Source organism: Trichosurus vulpecula, chromosome 7, assembly GCF_011100635.1.
Source record: "Trichosurus vulpecula isolate mTriVul1 chromosome 7, mTriVul1.pri, whole genome shotgun sequence".
NCBI classification, from domain to species: domain Eukaryota; kingdom Metazoa; phylum Chordata; class Mammalia; order Diprotodontia; family Phalangeridae; genus Trichosurus; species Trichosurus vulpecula.
Window position 1 is genome coordinate 272,964,397 of NC_050579.1, and position 19,597 is coordinate 272,983,993.

The 19,597-nt window shown below is 43.1% G+C and overlaps 1 protein-coding gene across 3 annotated transcripts; it reads right to left on the minus strand.

Moving 5' to 3' along the window:
• Window positions 1-928: 928 nt before the first annotated feature.
• TCP11 (t-complex 11) lies at window positions 929-16,033 on the minus strand. Of its 3 annotated transcripts, XM_036767894.1 has the most exons (7): window positions 15,905-16,033; window positions 14,044-14,264; window positions 12,381-12,517; window positions 11,928-12,139; window positions 11,647-11,828; window positions 10,681-10,844; window positions 929-1,336 (listed from the first exon to the last, which is right to left on the minus strand). In XM_036767894.1, the coding sequence occupies exons 1-7, from the start codon at window positions 15,998-16,000 to the stop codon at window positions 1,104-1,106; spliced, it is 1,245 nt and encodes a 414-aa protein (XP_036623789.1). In that variant the 5' UTR covers window positions 16,001-16,033; the 3' UTR covers window positions 929-1,103. The 3 variants fall into 3 exon arrangements, with proteins under 3 accessions (XP_036623789.1, XP_036623788.1, XP_036623790.1); XM_036767893.1 differs by lacking the exons at window positions 14,044-14,264; window positions 15,905-16,033 and adding an exon at window positions 12,626-12,760 and having other exon boundaries at window positions 1,068-1,336; XM_036767895.1 differs by lacking the exon at window positions 15,905-16,033 and having other exon boundaries at window positions 1,169-1,359; window positions 10,685-10,844; window positions 14,044-14,260.
• Window positions 16,034-19,597: the final 3,564 nt, after the last annotated feature.

A 19,597-nucleotide genomic window follows, 5' to 3' on the forward strand; every position in this document is an offset into this window, starting at 1 on the left:
TCCCCTCTCTACCCCTACTCGCACCCCCTCCCCCACCCCGAGAGACCAAGACTGAATTTCCACCCTCTCAGGGCTGCCCATTTAAAAAAGATGCCCCATTTGAGCTCCTTAATGATGAGACCTAAATGGAGACGTGGTTAGAGGTGGCTTTGTCATCAGGTGGTACCATGACAACACACACTCAGGACACTAGCCGGAGGGCCCCTCAGTACCAATTTCATCCTCAGTTGTGTCCTAGGACATTTATCTAGTATGATGCTAACTCTGCACATATTGCTGGTGGTCCCAGATACTAGAGACTTTATTTTAAGCTAAAGGTCAAAAAGAAAGGAACAGGAAGAGTTCCACTACTGCCTCACTCGAGAAGGGCAGAAGTCCCCCACAATTTGAGCCCGTTTCCTCCGCTGACACCCTTGTGATACCCCTCCCTTCGGTCCTGTTTTTTTCCAGACCACCCAATAGAACAGGGAGATGGAAAAGCCCTTGTTATCCAGGCCCTCCCTGGTTTCCCCTCCACTGTGTAGCATATCCACTTAAGGCCCGAACTAGGTGGTTAGCCTTGGGGAAAAGATTTCCTCAATTTTTCAAAAAAGTGTCCTGAGGCAATTAAGTGGGTGTTTGACTTTCAGAGGCCTCTCTACCCAGAACCCAAAGACGGTGAAGTCACAGTCCTCGACTCCAGGGAAATGCTTTTCCCCTTGGAACGGACCACCCTGTCATCCCGGATGACAGCCAGGAACCAAACCTAGGCATCCTGGCTACCTGGTCCTTCTTGTGGGTTATGTACAAGGGGAGGTTAACAAAACAATACCTATCAATTTCCCAAGTGCTGTGGAAAGCTGGCCAAACCCTTTAGCTTCTCAACTAAGAGTAGGTGGGATGGAGCCCAGTAGCCAAGCCTAAAGCTCCAGCACAGGAGCAAACAATTCTCGCAGCTCAGAAATTTATTGGTAAAAGGGCTCAGGCAACTTGGTGTTGACATGCAGCCTGGGTGTCCCGGCTGCGGGGGGGAAGAGGAGGTGTGGCTGTCACGCCAACCACAGGCAGTGGACGAGAGCTTTCTTCTCTTCCATGCCTCACACCAGGGCATTCCACTCGAGATGTCAGGTAGAATCCACGCTCACTTCCGACTCTTGTGGAGAGAAGAGCAGATTTTTTAAGATGCCAGCATAGTAGGGCCCAAACACTTGCTGATTGTGATGTATCAGGCATGAAAACCTTTGGCCCATTTCTGCCAGCTCCTCTTCAATAGGAGTAATGCCCCCTGGGAGGTCTCTCAGAGAGGGCTGCACACCCCGGATCAGGCAGCACTTGAGAAACAAACGGATCCGTTGATCTGTGGATATTGACAGACAGTAAGTAAGAGTTCAAGGCGGGAATCATGTTTGACCTTTACTCGCCTGTTCACAGAAGGACATGGGAACATGAGCATAACCCATTCACACACCCACTTATCTGCTTATGCAGTCTGAGTGAAGCGTCTCAGTTTTTGGTTTTGTTTTAATACAGAGATCCTAAATACAGAGCAAATCCAAAAGAAATTAGTGACGTAGCAAATTTTCAATTATTTGCAGGATTGATTTAGGTGGACGCCAGCTTAACACTGGTGTAATGGCAAGAGCTCTGCTGCTACAACTTTAATTAAGCACTTATTATTTTATTATTTAGCACTGTGCTGCAGCATTGGAGATACAAAAGAAAGGCCAAAAACAAAACCTCATTCCCTGCCCTCAAGGAGCATGCATTCCAATAGGGGAGAGAACATATAAATAACTGGGTATAGAGAAGCTATATCCAGAATGAATGTGCAGTAGTTGTGTGATGAACATAACCTGAAAGAGGAGGTGTTTGGGACATAGGGGATGGGGGATGGAAAGGCTGACACAGAAAGTTTAAGCAGAGCCTTGTTGGAAGTCAGGAGATGGTCAGGATAGACTGTCTTGCTCAAGGCTTATGCCATGGGCCTATAGCATGAGTAGGAAGAAGTAAAATACAAAGACTGGAAACACAGGAATGGGTCAGGTTATAGAGAGCTTTAAATTCCAAGCAGGAGTTTCTACTTGATGCCAGAGGTAACAGGGAATCACTGAAACTCACTGAGCAGCCATGAAGACTGTTACTGTAGTAGTCCAAGGCAGAGGGAATGAGAGCCCAGACTAGGTATATTGCTGGATGAGTGGAGAGAGTAAGATGTATAGAAGACATGAAAAGGCAGAAACAACAAATGAGCAACAGATCAGACGTGGGATAAGAATGAAAAACCAAGGATCGTGCCAAGGCTGTGGACCAGGGTGCCTGTAAGTCTGGTGGTGCCCGCAACAGTGAAGGGAGAAGGGAAGAGCTCTGGTTTGGACCTGAAGAGTTGGAGATTCTACTGGACATCCAATTTGAGATGTCCAAGAGGCAAGTAGGGATGCAGAACTGTTAACTCAAGAAAGAAACCAGTGCGGGGTATGTAGATCTTGGGATCATCTGCATAGAGAGGATAACTGAAGCCATGGGAGCTGATGAGAGGAAGGAGTGTAAGGTGTAGACACAGGCCCAGGACAAAGCCTTGGAGGATGGCCACAGTTAAGGGGAATGATAGGTGAAGAGCCAATAAAGGAGCCTGTGAAGGAGTCAGACAAATGAGAGAACCAGGAGAAAGTAACATCATGAAAACCTGGCACAGAGACCACCCAGGAGAAGAGGGTGACTGGCAGTATCAGATGCTGTGCAGGTCCAAGAGGACTGGGGAACTAGGAGATGACTTTGGAGGGGGCTGCTTCAGGTGAAGGATGAGGTTGGAAAGCAAAATGCAAAGTTTAGAAGGGAGGGAGAGGAGAGGAAATGAGGGCTCTGGGATCAAGCAAGGGCTCTCTAAAGATGGGGGAGATACAGACATGTTTGTAGGCAGCAGGGAGGGATCCAGTGGAGAGGGAGAGACTCAAGACAGAGGATGGAGATGGGGCAGGGTACATGCAAAGGGGCTTCCTGAGTACAGAGAAGGGTTACTTCATAAATAACAAGTGAAGAAGGAGATGGCAGGAGAAGTTGTGGGAATGATGTGAGAGGAAAACAAGGGAAGCTCTCAGGGAATTTCTTTGTGATCAGGACAAATGTGAGGCAGAGCCCCAGCTGAGGGGGTGTCTGTGAGATGGGGGGCAGAGTTAAGAGAGTCTTGAGAGAGGAGATTCAGAACAGCCAGTGAGGGAGTAGAGGAGGAGAAAAAAATCAATTAGAGGGGAAGAGAATGTTTGTCTTCCTGCAGTACAGGCCCAGCTGAGATGAGATAAAATGATACTAAATTCTGAATTCAGTGTTAGAAGTTTTTCTAGCATTCTAGGATCATATTTAGAGTTTGGAGGGACCTTAAGAACCCATCAGATTAAAGATTATCTAGTCCAGCCCTCTCAACTGGTAGTGCCCTTGAGAAAAATAGGTAGTTTGGAAGGAAAGATGACTTCTATTTTGTATATATTGAGTTTGGGATACTTATGAGATATCCAGATCAAAATGTCGAATAAGCAGTTTACAATGTGGAACTGATTCTCAGGAACAAGACTAGGACATAAATTTGAGCGTCATCTAAATAGAGATGATGAGATGACCAGGAGAGAAAAACCTGGGAACTCCAGCAGTAAGCAGCAGAACTGCCTGTAATGGTAATTTAAATTTGAAGACCTTTCTCACCCATTAATAGGCCCAAGTGATCTGCTTGTGTCACAGGAAGCCTAAGTCACATGTGGTGGGAGGAGCTTGCAGAGAGGAAAAGGAAAGTGTGCCATAAGAAATGCTCAGAGAGCAGTTAGAGCTGAGGGAGAGAGCAGACAGGTGCTGCCTGTGCTGTGAGTGATTGTTGGTGGCAAGGCTCCAGCAGGGGGTGGGAAGGTTATGGGATGGCTTGGCTCCCTGATTTCTGCTGATTTCTTCACTGCTATGATGGATTGGGCTTATTGGTTTGGGGATCTGGTTCTCTGGTGTCTGAATAAATGGTTTACTTCTTCTACCTTCTATATGGAGAGTCTCTTGTATTCTGCGATACAGGATAACATAGGCATATTGACAATTATCGTCTATATCGTGATTATTGCCTTGCTCGTACATTTGGCAACTAGAAGGACTGGGATCGCAAGGTATAAAATCTCTATTTGGAGGGAGAAGGGCTTTAGAAGAAGAACTGCATATCCTAGGATGGGAGGATTTACCTTATTCTTCCCTAGCAATGGAGTGGGCTAAAGGCACTGGACCCTCTGAAAATTGGGAACAGAAGCTACAGAAGGGAGAACCTAGGGATTTGGAAAGACATTTGCAAGGAATTCAAATAAAACCAAGGAAAGAACTGCAAGGACTGTCTAGAAGAGGGTGGATTTTACTAACAGCTTACCGTACTGTATGTAAAAGCAGAGGCAAACTGTTACAGGAAAAGATTCAGATTGAGAGGGAATTGGCTGGTGTGTTACAGCATTTGAGCTCTCCTTCAGAAGAGCAAAATAAGGAATCTCATGTGGCAGAAGAACAGATTATTATTCAGGAATTGGCCGATTTTGCTGTTAATTTGGCTATTAGAAAGAGGAAGCCAAGGAGGTCAAAAGTGCATTTAAGTTCAGCCCAGGTTGAGTCCAGTTGTCGGTCTTGTTGCCATGGTGACGGGAAGAGAGTCAAGAGAGAATGGTACAATATTAGGAGCTGAGGCATGATATGATACTTGTGGTATGATGTTCCTGGACCAGAAAATGATACGTTAGGCCAGGTCCCTCAGACAGAAGTGCACCCCATACAGCGAAGGAGACAAGAGACCCAAGAAAATAATACAGTATTTTGAGAAGTGTTAGAGGAAGTCACAGATATATTGAATATGTTTACCAAAGGAATGGGAAAATTGTTAATATCTTGGATTGTGAGAATCGGTGATGAAGGGGCCATGGGAGTATCTGTGGATGGTGTGGGATGTATGAAATTCATAAGCATTAGTCAGAATCCTTTTGTACAGCCAGTTTTTAGGGATTATCATCTGCAATGGGGTAACAGAACAATTAGCCTGTTAGCTTTAGCAGCAGCAGGATATAACTGAATGTATCCAGCTGATTTTATGTAGCCCAGTGCAGACAGACCCTAGTATTCACTTAGGAACTGTATGAGAAATTTAAGGATGAGGTAATGAAGACTACTATTATGATGGGAAATACAGATGCATGCTATGATACTCCCTTGAGACTCTCTCACAGAAATTTAATAGTTAAGACAGCTCCCCCTGCTTATAAACACCTAATTTTGACTCTGCTAATAGGGGACCGGTAGGGCACCCTCTTTCTGAGGTGCTAGATAAAATTTCACAGCTAAATGACTTCGGAGACTGGGGAAAAGATAAATTTTCTCTAGAGACGAGTGAATAGCCAGGACATTCAAAGTCAGAAAAATAAATGTTTACTGTTCTGTTGACAGCATGGGTAGATTTTGAAAGAACAGGTGGTATTCCAACTGGTGAGCTACACAAAATGTATCGAGACAAGGGGTTTAATAGCAGATGGAATAGAAAAGTAAGAACTCCCCCCACAAATCCTACAGATCTCAAACCCTTGTATCCAAGTGAGTCACATATTCAGGGAGACTAGGAAATAGGACAAGCCCCAGCTCAGATTAAAGAAACACACAGATGGGATTACAGACCCCATATTAATCTGACTATATTTTGGAAAAATGGATCAAATACCATAACTAGGGCATTGATCGACACTGGGGCAGAGGCCACCTTGATTTATGGAAATCCTGACAAGTTCAGGCATGGAATTCCTATTACCATCACAGGACTCGGAAGGGCTGAAATATCAGCCAGACAAGTCAAACTAATGATGAATATTGGACAACTGCCTAAAAATATACCATGATCATTGTACCCATTCCTGAATACATAACTGGAATAGATATATTGAGAGGCAAGAGTCTGAATTTACTTGAGGGGAGATACCAATTTGCAGTAAAGAAGATAGGAATTAATACAGTTTTAGTGGGAAAAATAAAAATGGACCCAATCACTTTACCTGAACCTTCTAAAGTAATTACTTTGAAGCAGTATCATCTGCCAGGTGGGCAAGATGAAATTGCTAGTACTATAAAGGACTATGTTGAGGCAGGAGTTTAGTCCCTACAACCACTCAATGGAATAATGCTGTCTGGCCAGTATGAAAGTCAGATGGAATGTGGAGAATGACAGTGGATTATAGACAGTTCAACAAAGTGACTCCTCCCTTGTATGCTGCTGTTCCAGATACTGTTACCTTAACAGAGAGGATCCAGAAATATGGTGGGACTTGGTACACAGTTACTGATTTAGCCAGTGCTTTCTTTACCATCCCAATAGACTCCAAACAATGGGACCAGTTTGTTTTCACATGGCAGGACTGACAGTATACTTTTACATGCTTGCCACAGGGATATCTGCACAGCCCAGCTATTTGTCATAGGATTGTGGCTGAACATTTGGATGAATTGAAGTTACCTGGTGTGCAGCTTACCTGCTACATAGATGATATCATGATAGAGGGAGAAAATGTAAAAGATGTGGAGAAGAGTTTGACACTATTAATTCAGCATATGAAAAGCAAAGGATGGGAAATTAACCCTGCAAAGATTCAAGGACCAGCTCAAACCATAAAGTTTTGGGGTATACAGTGGAATAAAGGACTGTGAGAAATTCTCCCACAAGCTCGACAAAAGATTCAAGATTTTCCTATCCCCACCAATAAGAAAAAGGCCCAAAAGTTTATAGGACTATTTGGATATTGGAGACAACACATTCTGCATTTGGGACAGATTTTGAAACTCTTATATAAAATTACCAGGAAAAAGTATGAATTTGATTGGGGGCTTGAACAGAGTAAAGCTTTTGAAGAAGCCAAGGCTGCTATACAATTGGCTTTGGACTTCCGGCCTATGCAAAGTGGCCCAGTGGAATTAGAAGTGACCGTGCAGGATGAATATGCAAACTGGAGTTTATAGCAAAACAACAAAGCCAAAATGTACCTTTAGGATTTTGGTCCAGGAACCTACCTTCATCTGGAATACAATATACACCTCTTGAAAAGCACTTGTTAGCTGCATATTGGGCTTTGGTAGAGACTGAACAACTGACTCTGGGCCATGAAGTGATATTGAGGCCTAGAATCCTAATTATGACCTGGGTAATGAGTACCCCAGCTTCCCACAGAATTGGACATGCACAAGAGGCCAGCGTAATTAGACGGAAATGGTATATTCAGAATAGATCTAAAACAGGCAAAAGTGGAGTTTCTGCTCTACATGAATGTATAGCAAACATCAACATTGATGGAAATGATAAACCCCCTGAACCAAGGCAACATTTGGTACAGTCCTTGGTAAAATGGAATGATGAATATGATGGATTAAATGAAGAACAGACAGAAAAATATTTGGGCCATAAAAGACATTGGAAAGCAGTAACCTATAACCCATGTACTAAGCGAACTTTGGAAAGTACTGAGGTAGGTGGAAGCAGTCAATGTGTTGAAATGATGGCAGTGCATCAAGCAAACAAAATAGAGAAAGGAGGACAGTGTCATATATTCACTGATTCATGGGTGGTTGCTAATGAGTCAGCTACATGGATGCCCATGTGAAAAAATCCAAATTGAGAAATGCATGGTAAACAAGTGTGGGGCAAAGAGTTGTGGGAAGTTATATGGGACATGTCTTTGGTTACTAATTTGTCAGTTTGCATGTAAATGCTCATGTGGCCCTCACTATACCAGAATGTGAGTACAATGCACATGCTGATCTACTGAACATATTATCCCTACCCTGACAGTTGGTGCACTGGTACTAGCAAAATGGGTCCACCAAACAGCCGGCCATTTAGAGGTCCAGGCCACACACCAGTGGGCACAAGATCGACGTATCTGTATCTCTCATTCATTGTTAAAACAAGTAGCAATGTTATATATGTCAATTGGAAAAGGAATGGACTCTTCCTAGGGGAGTAACTGGAGAAACAGCAAGGGGAAAAGTTCCAGCCCAGATCTGACAGATAGATTATGTCGGACCATTGACAAAGGATGTAAATTTTTATGTACTTGTGTTGACACCTATTCAGATGTACTAGTGGCTTGTCCTTATAAGAATGCAACTCAGAAAAACACCTGTAATACTCTAGATATCAGAAGTCTATATTATGGAACCCCAATGCAGATGGGTCACATGTCAAAGGTAATGAAATGAAGAGATATTGTAGTATGTTAAACAATATAGAATGGATATATCATATTCCATATTATCCACAAGCATCTGGGTTAATTGGAAGAAGGAGTGGATTATTGAAAGAACAGTTAAGAAAGTTAAGTTCTAATAATTCATATCAACATTGGAAAGATAATTTGTTCACTGTTTCATGTAATTTGAAGAACAGACCATGAGGAGGAAGTACACCTCACCTCTAGCCAGAATGATGACCCCAAATCTGCAAGTTAGGAAACAGCAAACACATAAGATCTCAAATACTGAGTATTGAATTGTGAGGGAAGATGTCCCACCACTGTATCTAGGAATGCCCGGTTTGGCAAGATATGATTTACACTGTTTAGAGGACTTTTGGTTGAACAGAAAAGAAATAAGAAAAATCTCCACTGGGATACGTATGAGAATCCCTAAGAATCCTTTTGGACAGAGATTACCTAAATCGGGATTAGCAGCTCCAGGAATACATGTATTGGCTGGAATGGTGGATTCTGATTATCAAGGAGAAACTGTTGTGACATTTCGGAATTTGGGTAAAGAACCCATGCAGTTTTGTAACAAATGACAGAATAGTTCAAGAGATTATTATTCTTTGTGAAACTATACCCCTTGTGAAGACTGATCCTCCCTCTAAAATAACCATCAGAGGGTTTGGTTCTACTGATAGAATAAAATTGGGAGCTAAAGTATGGGTAAAGCGGAAGCTAGACAATGTTCCAAAGGCTGTGGAAATTATAGCACATGAAAAAGATAATGCTATAACTGTTTCTATTTTTATTCAGGAAAAGTCGATTTCCATACTGTACCCTTGACTCATGTATTCCACTGTGAATGAGGCTATGATAGGTTTCCTTGCTTCTTTTTGGCTTTTTGTCTGTTAAATTTGTTTGCTACATTTGTTTCCTGCACACTAAGTACCATCCACCTGCAGATGCCTGATCACTTCAGCCAGATGTCACCCCTAGACCTGACAAATGTGATGTGTCATCTCTGGACCTGGTGTCGACCCAGTTTCAGATGCCAGCTTGCTTAATAACTGACTTCTCGAATGGGACTCTTGACCTCTTGGGGCAGGGGCAGCTCTACGTCCAATTTCAGCAGGAAGAAACTATGGAAGACGAGACCTTCACCCCTTACCCCCAAATTTTGAGCCCCATTCATTTGAGGGGGAATGATGATATTGTTTTATATGCTTATTTTGTGTTTCCCTGTTATATTGTTGTAAAGTTCTGTTGACACCAGTTATCCCAAAACTCCTATTGATTGCCCATTGACCTATGTAATGGATAAGAAAGATCTTGGGGCCGAATGTAATGGTAATTTAAATCTGAAGACCTTTCCCATCTATTAATAGGCCCATTTGACCTGCTTATGTCACAGGAAGCCTAAGTCACATGTGGTGGGAGGAGCTTGCTGAGAGGAAAAGGAAAAGTGTGCCACAAGAAATGCTCAGAGAGCAGTTAGAGCTGAGGGAGAGTGTAGACAGTGCTGCCTGTGTTGTGATTGTTGGTGGCAAGGTCCCAGCAGGGGGTGGGAAGGTTATGGGATGGCTTGGCTCCTTGTGGTGATGTTGTGTACTGATTTCTTCACTGCTATGATGGATTGGGCTTATTGGTTTGGGGATCTGGTTCTCTGGTGTCTGAATAAATGGTTTACTTCTTCTACCTTCTATATGGAGAGTCTCTTATATTTTGCGATACAGAACTACACAGGCATATTGACATCTATATTGTGATTATTGCTTTGCTAATACACTGACATTGAACCCTGGGCCTCTGATTGGCTTCCTATCTGGTACTCTATCTACTATATCGCGTTATAATTATACCCACACCTAGGACTGGAGCACATAAGCTGGGTGGCAATTAAGGTTAGATAAAATCTGAGGGAATTCACCGCTTCCATTCTAGACTAGGGGATGTGTCTATTGCAAGAACAAATCTTTCAGTGAAGCAGCACTACATTTGCACCAGAGAAACAATGGGTGATGAGTTGGCAAAGAGGATGGGCATGTAAACTGAGCCAAATCACTTTAATGGTCAGGTCCCTGAAGTACAATAGAAACGTTTCTGAGAATTAACAACAACCAGACTCACACCTTCCATAAAGGACAGCAACATGGTGACTACAGTCAATAAAGAAATAACTTCCAATCATAGCTAGCAGTCTAAATTAGTCTCCTAGTGCTGAACATGGAAAAGGGCTGAGAAGACCAAAGGCAATCCAATGGATCTGGACAATATGTCTCACCTGGAGTGAGCATCATGCTAACTGGAAAGCCCTGGTGTCCACAGAGCAGAATTACTCTTTCTGAGCAGCCTCAGCATTGGGTCTGATGACCAAAGGGCCAAAGCTGCACTTCTAAGAACAATGAGTCTTGCAAATTTTAAATGGTTCTCCATCTATTTCCTGGAGATAGGATATCTGACTTTGCCTACAAGTGTCTCTCACCAATTATGCTGCGGACGCAGTTGTCCTCCTTGGCCACACTATGGATCTGGCCTGACAGGGAAGCCACGTTGTCTTTGCTTAGGGCAGGAAGGTTCAGATCCACAAGGGCCTGCTGTATTTCCTGAAGCACTTGGTCACTTATACTCAGCAAAGCCTCATTGAGCCTGAATCATAGAAAACAGAAAGCCAACAATTTCTGAGTCTGTGCCCTGTGTAAGGCATCTTAGGTAGAAGAAAGATCCTGATAAAAAAAAAAAACATTCCAACCCCTCCCATCCAAAGGAAACAGGTCATGACAGATGAGTATAATGCAATAGTTTGAAGGTTGCAATTAAGATAACTGCCTCATAGATGCAGACAATTTTAGAAGAGTTGGCAGATACCTTAATTCAATGGTATCCCTTTAGAAAAGAAGAATTTGGGGTACAGAGAGGTTAAGTGATGCATCCAAGGCAATGCAGTTGGTTGGTGATGGATCCAGGAATAGAACCCAGCTCTCTGGACTCCCAGGATAATCACTGCACATGATATTTTGTTCCATTTCTCCTAAAACAAGAAAAACTGACAAGGTGACTTCTAACTATGTCAGTATCTGCTCATCAGCTCTTCTGACTAATTCCACAGATCTTGTTTATAAGGTTTCCTTTTCAAAATGTTCTTGGTGGTCTCATTAGGACTCCATAGAGGAGAGCATAGGCATTACTGTTATCTGACAGATCACCCAAACCCTGAGTAACCCAACTCTACCGAGACCAGCACAACACCATCCAACAGACAGAAGAGGAATTCTCTATGCCTTGATGCCCACTCTGGATGAAAGTAATACTGTTCTCTCATGCCCCAAAGACGTCAAAAAAAGTACCAGCGATCATTTCAAATGACCCCTAAGAACACTCATGTGATGCAAAGTAAACAGCCATTCACCGACTTCCTGTCTCTGGAAAAGATGGAGATTTTATCACTCACCTCGACTGATCTCCCTCCAAGAGGACTTTGATTATTTGCTTCAGTCTGTCCACAAACTGAGGTGAACTCAGTAACTTAGGGCCGCAGTAACTGTTGGCTACCAGCAGCACGGAGGCCAAAACGGTCAGTTGCTTTAACTGGCACTGAATCTCCTGCAGCCGGATCTTGTCCATCATCACAGTCTGATGAGATAGAAGCCAGCAGGTCATCAGCATGGGAAGGACCCCACCTGAAGCCCCTGACCCCAAAGAGCAATGAAGTGTTCCCACCAGCATCCATACCTCGGGAAACTCCTCATTGTCCGAGTCCCACTGAAGAAGATTCATATAACCCTGGTTTAGCACCATGGAGGGGCTTATGATAGGGTTGCCTTTCATTGTCTCATCTGCAGGTGGAGAACTGATTTGGTCTGCAGCGTCGTAGGACGGTGGAGGGGGTGTCATGACTTCAGCAGCTGCTTGGCTTAGCCACTTTGTGGTGTGATCAAGGAAGTCTACAAGGGAACAAGATTGATGGGACCCTCACGTTCTGCACACTCCAGACACATCATCAATAAAGAAATGATCTGTGAAACTTTTTGCTTTAAGTGCTAAAGTAGTTGACCGCAATCTACCCTGCTGCCCCGCGGGTGAGCGAAAAGCTTTGTTCCTGGTGTTTGTAAAATAATAGCCACAGTCCCCTACGAGCATAAAACACACCATCGGCCCTAACCTGCCCTCCGTTCCCACACGTACTGGGCATCCTCTGGAGAAGCTCCTGGAATTTGGCCCGCTCGTACTGGATCGAGTGCTCCTGCAGATGTGGTCTTATACTCTGGATGGTAAAGTTCACCATGTCCATTTTCATCAGGCCTAGAACATGGAATATCTCCCTGCCAGAGAAGGAAATGAAGAATTAAACACCGTGAGAGGACGCATGGAAGATTTTGGAACAAGGAGCCCTGGGCTAGGTGTCGTGGAATTTTAGAACTAGGAGCAACCTTGGAGCTTGTCCAGTCCTAATTCTTCAATTTCCAGGTGAGGAAACTAAGGCCCAAAGAGGCGAGGTAAATTGTTTCATCCGGGGCCACACAGCTAGTAAACAGCAGAACTGGCATTAGAATCTATATCTGTTCAAATGTATTATAAGCTTAATAACTACAAACACAAACAATAAACCTGCCCCAAACTCTTAACCTGAAACAAAGCAGACCAAAATAAATTAAGGAAATATAGGTCTGAAGAAGAGCTCTTTCCATCATATCAGAACACTCCTCAAATAGTCATATTTCTAATCAGATGCTTTTTTGTTGCTGCTGAGTTGGTTTTCAGTCGTGTCCAACTCTTCACGGCCTTACTCGGTTTTTCTTGGCAAAGACACTGGAGTAGTTTGCCATTTCCTTCTCCAGCTCATTTTATAGATAAGGAAACTGGGGTGAACACAGTTAAGTGACTACCCAGGGTCACACAGCTAGGAAGTGACTGAGGCCGGATTTGAACTCAGGAAGATGAGTCTTCCCAGCTCTAGGTTTGGCCAGTTACCCACCGCACCACCTAGCTGCCCATAATGAGATTCTCTTCTGGGCTTACTGGAAATATGAACTTGAAATACGTCACTTCTGAAGGCTTTGATTTTTCCATACATAAAACAGGGATAATTGCTGTTCCTACCCATTCACAGGATTTGTGTTTGCATAAAGGAGAAGTTATGAATGAAAGAGGCCTCTAGTTCTCTGGAAGAAAGACATTAGTGAATTCCATTATGCTCATGTATATAGAGAACTTAATTGACTGTTTCAGGAATCAATGTTTTTGTCCATGTAGGTACTCTCCCTCTCTCTCAATATAGATCACAGCCCCTTGATGTCTTAATGGATGGTCTAGGAGAATTGCTATGGCTGAAAAATTAATCACTCTAGCCAATCTGCACATAAGTCTCTCTCAATTTAGGTGGGCTGGTTCTCAAAAATCGTAGTGACCCATGGGTCCCTCAGTGCACCCATACCTGAAAACATTTAAGCACCTGCCTGAGCTGCCATAGCCTTTAAGAACCAAGCGTCACCTCTTCCACACCATTACCTCCACAGAGCAGAGGACTTGAGTGGAAGATCTATAAAATAAGGGTGAGAAAAGGGCAGAGGATCCAACCTGCCATGCTTTCCTTGAAAAATAAAAACCAGGAGACATTTGAAAGAACTTTAAACTTACTGGTCCTTTAAATGAATTTTTTTGAGATACAAATGTTGGTGTGAAAATTTCATTGCTCTTTTGTGTTAGAGACTTTGGTTGGGGTTCTTTCTACCCTGGCAAAGAGAAATACATTTTAATCAGGTCTGGCAGAGCTAGGAGAATATAATTAGCGTGACCTCAGAAAATTTTCCTGGCACAGGAGTTGAGGCCAATGCCTCTAGCTTCCCACCTCAGTAGCTGCACAGGATCTGATATGCTCTCAAGTTTCTGAACCTCTTCATCCCGGACTGGTGCACAGAGCATCGTCATCATGCTCAGGATGTAGGTGGAGAGATGAGACACATCCAGGGCTCCGTGGTCCGCCTCTTGCTTGAGAAGCTCCATATCCATGACTTCTTCAATCTGACTTTTCAGACGGCTCTGGCGAGGCAGGAGCAATGATAACAGAATCTGCCCAGGAGAGAAAAGCCATCGCTCTTTAGCTGGAACCACCCCTTCCTGTGTCCGGCGGAGGCCCAGGAGTCTGCCTGGAGGCTAGCACCCCGTCTCTGTAACAGATTCTATTCAGAGCACGACTCGTTGGCTTTTTCTGTGCCGTGAGCCCCTCTGACAGCCCAGTGAAGCCCTTGAGGGCTTTATGCATTTTTAAATATATAAAACAAAACATACAGGATTACAAGGGAAAACAATTACATTGAAATGCAGTTATTAAAAAAATTTTTAAACAAGTTCCTAGACTACAGGTTAAGAACCCGATAGAGGTTCCTGTGAGTAGTCAGCAAGCATTGAGCAAACCCTTACTATGTGCCTGGTACTGTGCTAAGCCCAAGGATACAAATAAAGGTAAAAAACAGTCCGTACAAGATACAGACAGAATAGATGGGAGGGTCTAGCAGAATCTCAGAGGGGAAAGCACTAGCAGCTGGGCAGGCCAAGAAAAGTCTCCTGCCAAAGGTGGGATTTGGCATGTCGTGTAGCCAGGAAGCTAGGCAATGGTGTTGTTTACACGTGCTGTCTCCTACACAGGCTACATTAGAATGGTATTACAAATTCAGAACACGCCCCACCTGGAGAACGTGGTGTCCTTAACAAAGGGGATTTTCTGGAGATGCCGACTGAGAGGATGAACGCTAGGACAGGTGACTGAGGATGCTAGTATTCACTTGAAATATTCTATTGTATCGACTGAAACACTTTTTATGGTTATAATACAGAAAATGGGCATAAATAATATACAGTGTTCTGCCAGATACCGTATTCTTTCCCAAGGAAATAGAAAAACTGCAAGGGTTTGCCCAGAAGCATCTATTCTAGATGTGGACTAAAGAACCGGAAAACCCTGATCCCATCACTCCTCTTGTCAGAAAGCATCACTTAGCCTTAGAGAATAAAGTCCCAGTTCCTCAGAATGGCTTTCAAGGCCTTCTGTAATCTGGCCCCAGACAGACTGATAATAGTATTCTCCCCCTAACCCATATCCCTCCTTTGTGCCTTTGAAGATCCTGTTCCCTTCACCAATACAACATACTCCCCCCAAATCTCTGCCTTTTTAATTCTGCAGACAGGTGGAGTAATTTGTCCAAGGCTACAAAGCAGTTAGTACCAGAAGAATGACTAAAATCCCTGATTCTAGGCCAGTGTTCTTTCAGTTACACCATTAGGTATCAGATCTCCTCTCCATCAGCAGTCTGATGAGATCATTCTGTAGGTAATCAAATGCCACCTCTTTCTCAAAAGTTTTTCCTGATTCTCCTAACTGGCTGCTCTTTCTGCCACTTTTGAAATCTCTAGCATGTTCTCTGGTAGTCCCTTCTGGAATTTGTGGTGGCATTGTGGACAGTGGCATACTTGTCTCAAACATACTATTAAACTGTAAAGGTCAAGGTCTTATCTTTCTTTCCATCCAGAGAACCTAGTATGATCCCTTGCACTTTATAGGCCATCAGTAAATATTTGTTCAGTTTTGAACAAAAAACACCACCCTATATATGCTTATGTATTAACTGAGATTCCACTGGACCGAGGAGTCCATCCCTAAACACTCAGGCTAACACAGGAGATAACCCCGCACTGTCCCCAGAGTGGCTCACCTCTTTAATTTCTTTCAGAAGCTGCAGAGCGTAAGTGTAGTCTGGGGGAGTAGCTGCCAGCTGCTCTCGGAGGTGGTCCCAGAAAGCATTGTGCATTGTCTCCTTAATCTTGCTTTCCAGACTGGAAGAGGATAAATGAATAATTCAAACTTTTCATCACTCAATCAGCTAGAACTTATTAAGTACCAACTATGTGCCATGTAGATAGTTTGAGGCATCTAGATGGCCCAATAGAGCACTGGTCCTGGAGTCAGGAGGATCCGAGTTCAACGCTGGCCTCAGATACTTTTACTAGCTGTTTGACCCTGAGCAAGTCACTTAACCTCTGTTTGCATAATTCCCCGGAGAAGGAAATGGCAAACCACTCCAGTATCTTTGCCAAGAAAACCCCATGGGCCAGTATGGTCCACAGGGTCAGTAAGAGTCGAACATGACTCAACAACAACAACAGAATGTGCCAGGCTCTGTGCTGGGCGCTGGAGACATCATGACCTATGCAATGGCCAAAGGGCTAGAATGTCCTGATCTTTGTTTAGGGCGCTAAAACTAACAAGAAAAGGACATGATCTGTATGTTGAGCTATATCTATATCTGGGGATAGACATGGGCTCAAGGTCTAAAAATTAGCTTTACACTTAGACAGCCACTCTGGCATGGCCGAGCTAGAAGGGAAAGTCCCTCAGATAGAAAGGGCACAACCATGATTCTTATGAACACCCTCAAATGGATATATGTGTATCAAGTGACGACAACTGAAAGGGTTCTCTTGATGTAAGGATTTGGATTTTGCTTGTTTGTTCTGTTTTTAGAAACCCACAACTGTAATCAGAATCATCCAATCTTGTGGCTGCAATGAACTGTCAGTTTTTAATTTTTTTCTCACTCAACCTTTACATTATTAAACACACTCTAGTTGAGGTGTTAATAAAACACAAACGAAAAGCCGGTGTCACCATTTTGTTCTGATTTACCTCTACCCTGTCCCCCCACCCCCACCCCGGTCATCAAACATAGCTTTCCCTAGAATTTCAAGTCAGGGCCCCTCCCTCTCCTCTAGCTGCTCGTTTCCTCAGTTTGGCTCTTTGCTGATTGTAAGCAGGCCCAGGACTAGGGTTGACTTGGAACTCCAGGGACAGTGAAGGTGGTGAGGGTGAGGGTACAAAGAGTGCTGTAGGTGCCAGACTGGAAATCTCAATAAAGCCTTCCTTAGCACTCCAGGGGAATCGAGTTTGGCACACTCCTCTCACATATGTCCAGTGTGACCTACATTAACTCTAATCTGGGCAGTTCAGTCATTCACTTTCTTGCAAAGACCTAAAAAGGGCCAAAAGGCAGGCAAAATGAAGAGATCTACAAATTTGCTAATATTTTGATATCAAATAGGAAAAATGGAAAATACTTTAAAAAATCTGACAGTGGAATTAATGTTCATTGACTCTTATTTGCACTGTAAACTAAAGGAGGGGCCAAAATAAGGGTCTTCTGAGGGCTGGAGGTATACGGCCATTCTTTATTATAATCAAAACTGAGTTACAGGATCTTTATTTAGGGTGATTCATGAAACAAAATGTTCCACTGGAACGCAGACTGTAAAGAGAACTGGCAACCCCACTGGTGCCTGTTTGAGCTCCAGTCAATGAAAAAAGTGAATGGGAAACTGCTGGGGGCTGCTTCCTCAGGGTCTGTCTGAGAAGATCTGAAATCTACGTGAACTATTAACGAGTAACTGGAATTCCAAAATGCAAACTCCCACAGTGATAACATTAGTTTGATCTTGGTTAATATTTCTTCGACACTTCAATACCAATAATTACACGTAAGCGCTAAAGATATCTTTTCCTGTTGGAATAAAACTTAAGTTCATGCTATGAAATAAAGAAACTCTGAATTTGGCCAAAAGGAGCCTGTTCTCTAGATCTATCTGTGCCAGGGAGAGAAATGAATGAACTTTGAGAAGCATCTACCTATCTGGAGATAAGGCCATCTCTTCCATATGGAAATCCTGGTTCACCACAATTTCATGGGCAATGCTCATCTTGGAAACTCCATTAACTGTCTCCATCAGCTCTGTGACAGAAAGACCTTGTGGAGCGCTACCTGGAAAAAGGAGCAGTAGCAATCCACAGTGGATTTTACACAACGTTAAAACATCATTCATAGAACCACTCAGTCCTTTAGGTCCCGAATTTAGATTGAGGAAAGGGATCTTCCACAGGCTAGCTGAATGAAAATATTGTATTGAAAATCCTGTAAAGATTGAGATCTTTCTCAGCTCTAATGCTCTTTATCAGTGTTGACAACTTCCCGTGGGAGTGTAACGTGGAGAATGGTGCTAACTAATGTTCAGCCTCTGAAAACAGAATCATAGAATTTTAAGAGTTCAAAGGGACCTCAGAGGTCATGTAGTCCAACCCACACCTGAAAAGGAATCTCTACAAAGTCATACCTGCTAAACAGTCATCCAGATCTGACAACTTCTAGAGAAAAAGCCCACTACCTCCAAAGGCATTCCACCCTGGAATAGCTCTAATTATTAAGAAGGTTTTCCTTCCGCCAAGCCTAAATAACAAGTCTAATTCTTCTACGATGATGTGACAGCCTTCCAAATCCTTGAAGAGAGCTAGTTGTTACCCCAACCCCCTTCCCCAGAGCATTCTCTTCTATAGGCTAAACATCCTTGATTCCTCTAACCAATCCTCATAGGGCATGGCCTTTCGTACCATCCTGATTAATCTCCTCTAGAGCCCTCCAGCTTATCAATGGCCTTGCTCAAATGCAGTGCCCAAACCTGACTGTACCACCCGAGATGTGTTCTGACCACATCTGGATCACAATTAGGATAAGCACGATTTCACCAGAATGGTGGTAGAATAGATCTGAATGCCGAATGTGACGTCAGGAAGACTTGTCTGATAACACTTCACCTGTCTCAGCCTCAATTTCTTCTTCTGTAAATTGAGGATCTCCCGGGATAATCTATAGAAAGTGCTTTGCAAACCTTGAGGCTCTCTATAGATCTTAGCTATTGTTACTATTATCATTATCACCCACCCCCCTCTTACTAAATCTGAGGCTAGCTACATAGTGAAGATTAAAGGTTTTCTGCAGTACGGACTGCCTTCTCAAGGAGGGGGACGGCAGGAAGAAGAGAAAGAATTTGGAACTCAAAAATTTTAAAAATCAATGTTGAATAACTGTACATGTATAACCTGTAACAGACTGCTTGCTGTCTTGGGGAGGGGGGAGGGAAGGGAGAGAGAGAGGAAGAAAAACTTGGAGCTCAAAATCTTACAAAGATGAATGTTGAACATAGTTTTTACATATAAACGGGCAAAAATAAAATATTAGAAAGGACAACAGTGACTTAGATCTTTTATCATAGAACTACAGATGGCTTTTATTCCCTCTTCTGAAAACTGCCCATGCATTTTCGTTGACCATTTATCAGTTGGAAAACAGCTCCTATTTTTATGAACTTCATGCAGTTCCATACTCAGTATATATCTGAGAAATAAGGCCTTTATCAGAGAAACTTGGTGCAATTTTTTTAAATATTACTTCATTGTCTACAACACCTTTTAGCAAAATGTAGTTTCCCTGATTATCTCTTAATTAGGTCTATCTTCGCTTTTGCTTTGTCTGAGATCATGATTGCTATTTCTGTTCTTTTAACCTCAATTGAAGCACATTAGA